Source organism: Emys orbicularis, chromosome 2, assembly GCF_028017835.1.
Source record: "Emys orbicularis isolate rEmyOrb1 chromosome 2, rEmyOrb1.hap1, whole genome shotgun sequence".
Lineage (NCBI taxonomy): Eukaryota > Metazoa > Chordata > Testudines > Emydidae > Emys > Emys orbicularis.
In genome coordinates this window covers 118016556-118029212 of record NC_088684.1, presented here as the reverse complement: position 1 = coordinate 118029212, position 12657 = coordinate 118016556, and the positions used below count along the sequence as shown (strand labels likewise).

The 12657-nt window shown below is 40.9% G+C and overlaps 1 protein-coding gene across 3 annotated transcripts in view; it reads left to right on the top strand.

The window, feature by feature from the left end:
- DSP (desmoplakin) overlaps nt 1–12657 on the top strand; it is a 46913-nt gene that overhangs the window by 2192 nt on the left and 32064 nt on the right. For all 3 annotated transcript variants that reach the window (XM_065398965.1, XM_065398964.1, XM_065398963.1), the window contains exons 2-4: nt 7879–7981; nt 10024–10172; nt 11137–11311. In XM_065398965.1, the coding sequence (XP_065255037.1) occupies nt 7879–7981; nt 10024–10172; nt 11137–11311 (427 nt within the window). The remainder of the gene's footprint in view (nt 1–7878; nt 7982–10023; nt 10173–11136; nt 11312–12657) is intronic.

Sequence of the window (12657 nt, the reverse complement as noted above, 5' to 3'; positions counted from 1 at the left end):
TAGCTCAAATTGTGAGACTTGGTCCTAGTTGTCTTACTGAAGACTTTGAGTAACTATGGGGTAGAACTTGGCCCTACCAAATACTAGTAGTCTGATCAAGGTGTATATAGAAAAGAACTTTAATCATTTTGGCTAGTGATTCACATGGCTGAAAAGTAGCATATATATTTTACTTCAATCATACATTGATATTGCCTGCATGAAAGATAAACCACATAAATCAAATCCTGCTCTCAATTACACTTTGGTAAATCTGGAGTACCTCTATTAAAGTTATCATTGATTTAATCATGTTATTCACTTCAGCTGAGTTGCCTTGGCTATACAATGGTGTAACCCTGATTTAGAGTAGAATTTGACCCTGTGATTTTTGTTGATGGCACATTGTCTCATTTCTTCCCAGGAATATGCTAAAGGAACTAGACACGTATAAACAAACTGTACTGAATCAAGTACCTCCATAAAAGACATTTGGAAGTAAGGCTGCCCAAGCCACCACTTGCAACTCTGCTTAGGTACATATGATCCTTTATTAGTGGGCCACACAACAGTAAACATTACATGTTGTTTATTTATTGTGAATTATGTGCCCAATCTTCTGGTTCTTCGTATAGTTTATTTCTGATAAGGTGCCCTTACGTCATAATTAAAGATAATTAATTGTTATTACAAACCAATATATTATTATTACACATATTGTAATAATATAAATTATAATACCTCTTCATGTTTGAACTCTAAATTGCTGGACAACTGGAATAATACGATGTTCTACCAGTGGTGTGTAGCATCATTCAGTTGTGGAATCCTTTGATGGAGATCTCCTATCCTTTAACTTAAGGCTTTATTCTGCCATCACGAGCTCACCCAAAAATCCAATTAATAACATTTAATATAAGTTATACATGTAAATTAATGGAAGAATACACTCCTCCTTTATTCTATTCCGTCCTTCATGGGTTTTATCCCAGTGTAACTACATTGGCTTCATTGGAGTTATTCCTAAATTTCTCCTGATTTGAACCAGAATAAGTGAGAGGAGATATGAGGTCCCTTTAATTTATTTTTGTTTAACACTTATTTTAATGTAGCTTTTCTTTATTTTTTAATAGTGGTATAAAAAGCGTAGGCATAATTTATTTCAATTTGGACTTGATTGAGAGTGCTATTGTTAATGGTCTAGCATCAACATCCTTTCATTTCTTCTTGACAGCATATCCTTTGTTTTCATCTTTTTATTGACAAGGCCCAATCTTGCCAGGAGTTCAGACTAAAAATCCTCTTGACTCCATTGGGAGATCTCCCCATGGAACCCTAGTCCCATAGTTTTGGTCCCATTTTCATGAGATTTTGTGTCAAAACTTCATGTGAATGCAGGGGTGCTGGAACAATTTGTATAGTGGGGGTGCTGAGAGCCATTAAACCAAACTGTAAACCCTGTATGTAATGGAAACCACTTCAAGCCAGGGGGTGTGGTAGCATCCCTACTTCCAGCGCCTATGTCTGAATGGGAAAATAATGTTCTAAACAAAGAGCTGAAATGCATTTGTCCAAAATGTTTGAAACGTTTCTCTTCAAAACTTTGAACATCTTTACCCCAGTCTGAGGAATAATTCTTTGCAAAGGTTAATGTTTCTAAAATCAGTTAGGTGTTTAGCTGGGATGTGTCCAAAAGATAAGGACATTTTTATTATGGTATAACTAGAAAATAATTAGCGCTTGATCCTGCAGCTGTGCTGTTTGCAGAGCTCCCATTGACATAGAAAATTCTGCCTGTAGTAGGTCTGCAGAATCGGGGCCATACTCTATTCAATCAATCTTATAAATGGCATTCAGGCTGGCAATTCGTATGCCAGATTTCAGTGGAGATGTTAAACCTCCAAAACTGGGATATTTTTAAAATGCAAAAGCTACTGTACCTTAATCTTAAAATCAATAGGGTTAAATTTGGGGCCCGATCCTGCTGCTTTGAGGCCTACACACCTCCCCCTCTTATTCGCATTGAGTAACATCTTACTCACAGAGCAGTGCTAGGCGCTCCCTACCCTTAGGGCTGAGTATGCTGTCTCTGCGGTATTCCCAGCTTCTGCTGGCCTGGGAACTTGGGATGAGCTTGAGTCCTGAAAGTAGGTACTGTTTGACAGTGAATCTTGCCAGTTCATCAGGCAATTGACTATCTAACCCTTTGCTATCTAGGGATAAAATCCAGTATACCATGAAGGGAAAAAAAGTGTCAAATTCTGCAATTTCACTTGTCATTTCTAAGATCAGAAAAAAGTTCAGTCTATAGCTAATTATCAAGCACATGATACTTGGCTGCGAATCCAAATTCACTTAAATACATGCGCTATTTTGAAATGTACTGTAGCTCACACACCCAGCAAATTGCAAGGGAGTGAGAAATCCACATACCAGCCCTGAAGTAACTTGTAGGGTCTGGCAGAATAACAAACAGTAAACTCAGAAGAAAAGACTGGAGTTTCCTTTCTTCCTGCCTATCGAGCAATTGCTGTGGTTTACAGGGCATCGGCCAATGTAAATCCTCTTCACTGATAAGATTGCTACCCCTTCACAGTCTCAAGTTGTGAGTGAGGAGGGCCCCTGCTGTGACCAATCAGAAGATAGAAAGCAAAGAACACAATCAGCTAACAAAGCTATTCCTGTCTGTAGGTCAGCAAAAGAAGAAAACCCACAGCAAGAAATGGGGTGGGCTGTTGGGAGTTGTTTGGGAAATAAGGAAGAAAAACAGGTTGTCACTTTCATAACTCGCTCTTTACAGGAGAGTGGGTGAGACCACTTCCTTACAAGCTGTCTTCCTAGAAAAAAAGCCTCTTTCAAGTGATGTATGTAGTGTAGTTGTAGCCTTGTTGGTCTCTCTTTCAAGTGAGGCTTCTGCTAGAAGAAGTATATTTCCTGGATCTGCACACAAGGGCTAGAGCCCTTGGGCCCGATTCCATACTCCTTGAGATTTAAGAATGGGAAAGACAAAGTTATGTGGGTAAATGTTAGTGAAGCATATTATACTCAGCAGATAGATAGTGTGTTTAAGAAGATGTTGTTGTTCCTAAGGCTTAATCCTGTATGTTTTAATGGTGAAGAAACTCCCTGGCTCCATTGAAGTCAGTGGGAATTTTTCCATTGACTTCACTCGAACCAGGATTTCACCCAAGTCTTTCTCTATTACAGGATTAAAGGCTTGATCCAGCAAGGTACAGAGCCTCCTGAGCTGTGCTCCCTCAACTTCTGTTGAGTGGAGGATGCTTACCATCTCTCAGAAGGTGTTCAGCACCTCACAAGATGAGTCCGTTTGGTGAGGCTTCAATATGCAAAATTAGCACTTGTAACAAAAGTGATATATCGAAAACTCAGTTATAACATTCCTGATTTTTCATGCATTCACCTTGGGAAACCTTGTTTTATGGTATTTTAATTTTTGGTTACATCTATTTAAATATTGTGACTAGATATGTAGCTACTTTTTTTTTACACGCTCCTCTTCAAAATATGTCTCATTTGTATTTTCCTGTGAGCATATAAAATTTATAACATGCAGGTCACAGCTTTTGTTAGTATTTGATTGGAGTACTTTTGTGTCCAAGTTCAGGAACACCTGTGACTAGTAGGCAGCAAATATAAAGTTATTTAGCAGTTGGTTAAACAATGATGCATACAGCGCTTGCTCTTGGAATTTAGAATCCAGTTCAGGTTTTTATGAACCACTGCTGAGTGAGCATATCAAGTAATGCCTTGATGAATCTGTTGCTTGTTCAGACAAGTTTGAGGGAGTGAAAAAAAACATGATTTTTTTCTCAAGTGTTGGCTTGTTGCATATGGCAGTTGCTTGGGTCTTTGAACCTGAGCATAAAGATCATTTTAAAAACTTGTTTTAATTGTGAAAACAGGAAAAATTGTTTCTCTGGGGGGGGCCAACCATTTAACTCCTTTAGGTGTTGTTGGCCCTTTGATGTGTATCCTCTTATACACACACAGGCCAGAGGTTTGGCCTCCCTCTTCAGAGGGAGAGAACACATCCCTTCTGTGTTGCTCTCCAGGCATAAAGGGGCTGTAAAGCTGCCCTAAGGATTCTTGAAGGTACCCACTAGTTCTGTAAAGGGCACCTGGCTGTTCACGAGCCCCACCCCACCTCTCTGCACTGCCTGCAGCGGAAGTGCTGCTACTCTCCAGTCAATGTCCAGTTGGCGGAAGTTAGATCAGCCCTAAGGCTGTGCCAGCTTACACTGGGACCATACTGGTCTTCAGGAGTCCTGGGCCTCTGGGACTGCAAAAGTGATATGTAGCCCCCTGTCCCCTCCCCCTCCCGCTTTGCTCACCTCTTAGGTTCTGTACTGAGAACAGCTCAGCTGGACTTGAGGATCAGGACTTAAGTGTTAACAAAAGAGAAAATACTTCTTTTCAAAATATATAATGTAAGAAATCTTTAGACTATTCAAATGTTTCTAATAACACTAGCAGTGAGCAACACTGGGTGATAGGAACAGGCGCAGACCTGCAAGTGAGTTCTTGCTTACTGCAGCTCTGTTGCTGACTCATTGTGTGGCCTTGGGAAAGTGTCTCTGTCTCATTTTAAAAGTAATGTTTTATTGTTTTCCTCCCCTTGGAGTTGTGAGGATTATTGCTAATTAACAGTCATATATAGGCTTAGGTGTGGGACGTCCTGTACGTGCACACGTGAAAACATGGTTTAAAATCTAAGAATAATTAGTTAGGGCCAGATTGAGACCCGCCCTTCTGTAGGGTGGGGAGCTGCTCATGAAATCTGTTCCTGCACAAAGACTGATCACAACAGCAATCCCTGGGGAGCCACATCCTTGCTCCCTCATGGAGAGCCACGGACTAATGTAGCAGGGGAGTAGCCTCCATCCTAATGAATGGAGCAAAGTGCATGCCTTCAATGCACAAGGAGCAGAACTTGGAGAGATTCTGCCTCATTTCTCTTCTGGTGCTCCTCCTGGAGTGGTACATGCTGGACCTTTTGCAAAATACACAACCCTACCCTATGTTTTAAAAGCTGCATCCCTGCCCCAAAATCAGATTGTTTTGATATATACACATACTTTTATATAAAAGCACAAAATGCTTCTTTGCTGCTTTAGGATATTTTAATATCATACTTTTGAAAGTCATGAATTAGCATCAGAATAAATATTCTTGTGTAAGGCTTTGAGATGTAATAAAAAATATGGATTTATAAATCATTCCAGACCTAAGGCGTGATTCACCATTGACGGACTCTGTTTTTATGCCAGTGTAATTCCATGGGTTTCCATTCACTTAAACAATGTAAAACTAGAATAATGTAATGGTGAATCAGGTCCCAAATGCATATTTAGTAAAAGTCAGTGCACTCTTGTTTTGGAAGTCCAGACAAAAGACCTGATCTCTGAGTTTCCCCTCTATCTAAATAGACAGGTTGTCTGATTTTGACAGTGTGAATCACTGGTTCTTCTAGACTAAGTGAAAGAATGACTCCATATGTGATAGGGACCATCTTCTTACTGTATGTGTGTACAATGCCTTGTGCAATGGGACCTTGATCCCTAACTGGGGACGCTGTGTGCTATCGCAGTACAAATAATAATAACAATCCTTCAGTTTCATATCCAGAAGTCTGTTTCATCTCAAACAATCTCAGAAGATGTGTGCGTCAGCATGATGCTTCTGTAACAGCTCATTTGGTTTGAATCACATCAGGGTTAACTAGATCCTACATCCTTGTGAAGAACATAAATGGAGTTGTGTGTAGGGTGTATTGGCCATTTGGATGAGACTTTAAAAATCAAGGTTCTTTCTTCCATGCATGCATATTAAAGATGCCATATCACATTTTAGAAGAGTAGGATTTTGCTCTGATTTCTCTGGCCCAAGCTTCTCTTCCCAACTGTTCATCCACTTGGCTGTTGCCTCCATCACAAGATTGGCTATATGATTGCTAGGCAGCATGGATGGGATTTTTAGAAGAATGCAGACTTGTCCTAACTGTTCCTATTGAAGTCAAGAGGAGTTTTACCATTGACTTCAATAGGAATAAACTCCTCTTGACTTCAATAGGAACAAAGAGTTAGGCCATGGTTTTTGAAAATGCTACCCTGTATTGCTTATAAAGTACCCTACAGTTCTAGAGAGTGAAAAATATTATAGTGTATTAATGTAAGAGATTGCAACATGTTGATGAAAAATCATAGTGATATTTAATCCTTGATATCATAAGAGGTGGTATATATTTCAACAACTGGTTAGATTTGTTTGCTGCCACTGTTGTAGAGTTTGTGTGTCAATCAAAGTGTGTTTAGGCATTATATTAGCTAATGTTTCATTTGAGAACTTGTTAGAAAGTTCACTTCCATATTCTTTTAGTTTTAAAATAGGAGGGACATTTTTGAATGTGAATGCATGTTTGTGCAGATAAATCCTTTTCAAAGGCCAGCTCCTTGGCTAGTGTAAATCGGCATAGCTCCATTGACTTCCTGGAGCTACCCTGTCTTACCAGCTGGGGCTTTGGCACCAAATAGCTACACCTGCCTGGCGATTCTACGCAGAACCATTTGTTGCACTTCACCAAAGCAAAGTTTTTATTTCTGGAATTAGCCTGTCTAAATTTTTAAAGTGAAACTGATGCTGAAGTACAGAATCTTGTGGTTACACCTTTACTTTCAGATACAGGGATCTTTTCTCTAGTCAGTGCATGCCAGTTAATGCACACATACGTGTAGGCTTCCTGGATTTATACTTGTTCGTCAGTCTTTTAAATTGTTGTAGTAGGTTAGTTTATTTGGAAAGGATTTTCTTTCTCAGTTTTGGAGATTCTTAGACTGACATAATGGACCTTTTGGAATTTTCATACGTTCTTTGTGCCTTACCTCAGTTGATAGGAATCAGCAGAGCTCCACTGAAGTCAATGAAGCTATGCTCATTTGACCCAGCTGAAGATCTGTCCCCTTACATAAAACTCCTGTGAATATAAGGCATTTTACTTTCAGAGAGGGTGCCTAAAAGATTAGTAGGCAAAAATAGTGTTCTCATATGCTAGTAAAAAAAATGATTTGAAAAATATAGGCCACTTAACAAGAATGCTCCCTTTTTATGTTTTGAATTTTATGAGTGCAAATAATTGCAGGTGCAATTGTAATGTAGATTTTAGGTGCAGACAGATACTTGTAGATCCAAAGACATCAGCTGAGCCCACAAAGAATTATGGGTGTAGAAAAGGAGCTTGGGTTAAAATCGAGTCCATACGGTTTGGCTTTTCTTCAGTCTGGTTTCAAAATACCCAGGAGTGCATATGGCCCAGATCCTGTGCTGCTGCTGAGGAGGGCATGCTGCAGCTTGGAAAGTTAGCTTTATGTCACCTTTGTGCTTCTTCAGTCTTGGGTTGTTTGTACTCCAGTTCTGGTCCCCTGGAATAACCTAAAACAGGCGTGGCTCTGAATTGTGCTACTATTTGGTATATACTGAAGAATTTAAGGAATTTGTTACTCTTGTAGGATGGGTATGTTCCCCTGCTACGGTCACAGATCTGTGCTAGAATAAGAACTTTCTCCTTTACCAGGTGCCAGCTTCTCCCTTCTGCTTGATCCTACTGTGAAGTCATCATCAAGCCTATGCTTCTAGAATTACAGCCTGTTCCCACAGAGATTGTTATGATGCTGCAGAGTCAGCATTCTAACTTCACTGCAGGATAAAATAGGAGGGGAGATGCAGCATATTGATCTCTGAGAAGCCTGACTAAATTTATTATTTCATATCACTTTCCTTAATTGTTGGGAATATGAATTTCTTACTTCCTTTGAAAATGTATTTAAATGAAAGCCTAATTCATGCTGCAAATTTCATTCTACTATTCCTGTTTTTCCCTCCCAGTCAAAATGGTACCGGTACCATGTCCAGACGTCAGAACACCATTCAGGATCTTTTGCAGAATTGTGCGGATTGCCTGATGCGTGCTGAACTTATAGTGCAGCCTGTGAGTCCCCTTTATTTTGCTTATCCTAAATGAATATTAACACTGTAGGTAATGGTACTTCAGAACTTTCACACAATTAACTTTGGTTCAAAGTTGAAATTCCACTTTTCCTCTTCTCACTGATCCTTTCAGATGTTCTGCAAAGGAAAGCTTGCCTTTCGTCTATTGGCCTGAAATACTATGTATCCTTTTCAGATCTCGCTCTTGAAACATGTACCTTTCACTTCCGATTGACTTTTCAGTAGAGCTGGTTGGGAAAAAATTAATTCCAAGATTTTCTGATTGAGAAAAAGGAACACACTTTCTGTGAAAATTGTCATGGAACATTAATCACACCAGCTCTAATTTTCAATGTTAGACTGACACCACTGTCAGTGCAAACCATCCCCGTAAATGGCGTGGCCACTTATATGCTTCCCCAAACTTGGCTGTATTTGTTCAGCAAAGTGTTCTGAGCTGCAGTTGCCCTGAAATTGAACCAGCCCTGCACAAAACTGCTGTATCCTGGCTGGTAAGGAAGGGTATGAAACTAGGCTGAGGTCCCCTTAGCTGTCTCTTCTTAAATGTATCCATTCCAGTTCTGCTCTCAGCTCCCCCAGTGTAAATGCAGAGTTGGTCAATGGTGTGCAGTGGAGTTATTCTGGATTTACACTGGAGTAACTGGGTTTGATCCTGCCAGGTGTTGAGCACCCTGAACTCGGATTGAAATCAAAGGGAATTCAGGATGCTGAGCACATGATGAGATTGAGGTCACTGAGATCTGAATTAAGCCCACAATCTCTGCAGAGGATGTAATTAAAATTACATTTTAGGGCCCTCTGTGGGCTCCAATCTCTTCCAGGAATGAACTCTCTGGTTCAGAGTTTTGTTTCCTTTTCTGAGTTATTGCACGTGTGTGTCCATGCTTTTGGAAATGTCCGTGCCAAAGCAAATACTGTCTCTTTCACCTAATATTATTTCAGTGGAGTTAAAACAAAGAAGCGCTTCACTCTGGCTCTGGGCCACTTGTTGCACTGTTTAATTTTAATTCTTTTGGGGCCATAGAGTGTGAAGTCCATAAGAATTTTGCCTGCCTCAAGGTGGTGGGGAAAAAAATGCATGTTCGATTGTGACTGGTCCCGTGTAGGTGCACAAGTAGGGAGACAGGTCAGGGATCCTTTACCCCTTGTGCAGTGGCTGTGCGCATTCTGGTTCATGACTCTGAGGTAGCAATTGTTGCCAGCCTCCCCAAGTTGGTAGGGAGGGATGTGAGAGGGGCTGGCCATGGCCTGTCCCTGCTCTATCCCAAGTTAATAGCACTGGCCCCATGCAGGGTGAGTGCATTCTGTGATTCTCAGAAGGTATTTCACTTGAATCAGGACAATGCCTAGCAATTCCCATTGGGGCACAGCACTTACTTATTACTCCTTTAATCCCTGGGGTGAAATATTGGCTCCATTTAGGTAAGTGGGAGTTTTGCTGTTGACTTCCATGGAGCTAGGATTTAATCTCTGGTGTTTATAAAGACCATAAGCGTTCAAGTCTTTGCGCTGAAATTGTCAATGGACTTAGGGGCAGTTCTTAACACAACAACATAGGAAATGTGACCATTGTGGACAAGTATGGAGACATTTTTCATTTTGAGGGTTAGTATGATGCCAGATTCAAGGAAACCCAAGCTATGTGTACTAAGGAGCCTATCATTATTTTTTTGGAAGGCTTTGATTTGTATCTACAGTGCTGACATTTTGGTATAGTGGGAAATAAAACAAAAGCAGAGACATTAATTATTATTTAAAAGTATAATCACAGAAGAGGAGATTCATAAGGAATTCCGAAATAGTCGCATTTCAAATCATTATATTTATTAATATTCATTTCTTATTTATTGATTGTTGACAGAACTGAAAGCAAAAAGAGTTTATCAGCTGTCTCCAAGTGCAGTGTGTCATACTTTTTAAAATGTAATTGCTCCTGATAACAGATCAAAGCATTGTCTCTCTTTAAATAAATTACTGAGCTGGGATTTGTACAATGTATGATTTTTCTTCTGTTTCGTTTAGGAATTGAAATATGGGGATGGCATTCAAATAAGCAGGAACAGAGAACTGGAAGAATGTTTTGCACAGACTAATGAACATATGGATATCCTTGATGGACTGATCAGAGAGATGAGGCAAATGGGCCAGCCTTGTGATTTGTATCAGAAAAGGTACTGCCATTGGTGAATGACAAGAGGAATGTGCTCCCGTCACATTGTAAACAAATAGCCTTCTCATTATGCCTTCAGAGCTTAAAAAAAAACCCCAACCAGCAATGGGACAAATGATTGTGATCTTGTTTACCCAAGTGTAAATCTGGAGTAACTCCACTGAAGTCAGTGACATTACTCTGCTTTTATGCTGTAACTGAGATCAGAATCTGCTCCAGCATGCTGGCCTTATAGTGCGGAATCTTTGGCACATATGAAAGTGCATACCATTTTATTCTTCTCTGCATGTGAATTGTGTCACACCTTGTGCATCTAAAGCTGGGGGAATACCAAGCCACCTAAGCTGTCGGAAAAGATAGCTTTCATGAGATTTGTGTGCTGTGTACACAGGCATTTCTGCAGCAGAGGCCAGCAGAAATAATTACTTTCCGTGTATGTATATGAGACTTACTGCTGCATGTGATTTTTAGTGTGGAGCTTTAGCAGACAGAATGTAGCTGTGTCTGTTTGACCTACAGTAATGATCCTTCATTTGAGGATTGGCAGGATTTCCTTCTGAACCTGTCATCCTCACTCCCCATTCAGTCAGAGGAACGAGTAAGGAGTGATATCAGGGACTCTCCTCCTCACCAGACACAAATTTGCTGCCTCTGAAATGCTCACAGTTCCTGCTGCCAGAAAAGCAAGAGATCAGAAGATGAAACTAAACTCCAGTTCCCTTCATGCTAGTGCAGGGCAATACCGCTCAGTGGACCTGGCAGCATTATACTTCTCATGAAGTCTCCTGTCTCAGTTGCTATCCTGAGATTTTTGTCAAGGTTCTGTTCCTCAATCAGATCACGTGGGGGGAGGGAGGGGGTGTTCTTGCACACTTCCTGGTTCAGTAGGAGATGTGAATTGCTTTATTTACATCTCTTTTGGGTATTTTCCTGGTTCGTGCTAACTATTTCCTTTCCCTTTTCAGGCTTCTTCAGCTTCAAGAGCAGATGCGTGCCCTTTATAAAGCCATCACTGGGCCTCGCGTCCGGAGGGCCAGCTCTAAGGGTGGTGGCTGCTATTCCTCTCAGAGCGGCTCAGGCTGGGATGAGTACACCAAACGCATCACCAGTGAATGTTTGGGCTGGATGAGGCAGCAGAAGGTAAACCTATCCGAAGCGCAAATAGGGTAGTCAAAAATGGTGCAGCGTTGAATCTCACTTCACACTCAGTGGTGTTGTGGGAATCATCAGAACATTTTAAAAAAAGCTTGTGAGACAATGTTGTGTTGTCTCTTCTTTCTTTTTCTTTTAATTGCAGTTCATTATATATATGTATTTTCATTGAAATAAAGAACAGGATCCAGAACCCTATGTAACAGGGAGAAAAGGTGGCTCCCAGATGGTATAACAAAGACTGTGACACAAAGAAATAATGGGCCATTTATTTCAGATTCGTGCTCAGCATTTGCACTATTCCTGCATGCCTGCCTTTTTGCCTTCACATATACCCTCTATGCCTTTGATTTATATTTACCAACTGCCCAGTTAAGACCATCTGCCATGGTTTTATCCTTTTGGCCAGTACACTGTAGCTAATACCCCACTAGTGTACCTACATCCCAGCTAGAGTAGGAAAGTAGCATTGCTAGTTAGAGGACTAAGCTTTCAAAATTGGTTCCCTAAATAGCAAAATTTCAGATGTGACAAATGTTCATGTGCACCGGCCGCATGTGAAAAATTCACATTTGTCTGTGTACACAAGTTGCTGAAGACACCTGTTATAACCCAGTAGTCTGGTTCTGTGCTGATGAGGTGGTTACCCTATTTTTATGATTTGATAAATCCCTTGGAGTGCACCCATTATCTGGCTGGTGGGAGGTGTGGGAGAAAATGGCTGCAATTGGAATTTGCACCAATCCAGCCTTGAATTTGGATTTCTATCTATTACTTTTCCAAAACGAAGAACTATTTAATCTGCTTTTATGATAATACGTACGGCTACGGCCCCATCTTCCTAGCTTCCGTTTACGGTATTTACCAAGTGGCTTTTTTGCAAACCACATGAGGAAAGATAAGCTCCTTGCACACTCCCTTCAATCTTCCACACCTGTGTGAATACCAATCACTCTCCAGTGCTGTGGGTTCTGTAATAGCTCTAGTACACAGACAGAGGCATGTTGTAGGGGTGGGTGGGGAAGTGGAGATGCACTAGCATTGTGCCTGCAGAGTCCAGGAGTAGGTATGATTCCTCCAAACATGCTGTGGGAGGAACACACTCACTGCTAGCCCTTGTTACAGTTTAGGAAATGGTGTAACTTGTACGGGGGGACTTCCAGCTACAAGTCAGTGTGAAGACCAGAGATCACCCACCAGCCATTGTACTTAACATGGGACACCCCATTCAGACAGGCCTACCTGTACACAGGGAGCACAGGCTTTCTGGCTGCATCCTGCATAGAAGCTCTAGAGGAAAAAGAGGGTTCACTCCCCATGCCAGTTCCCTTAGC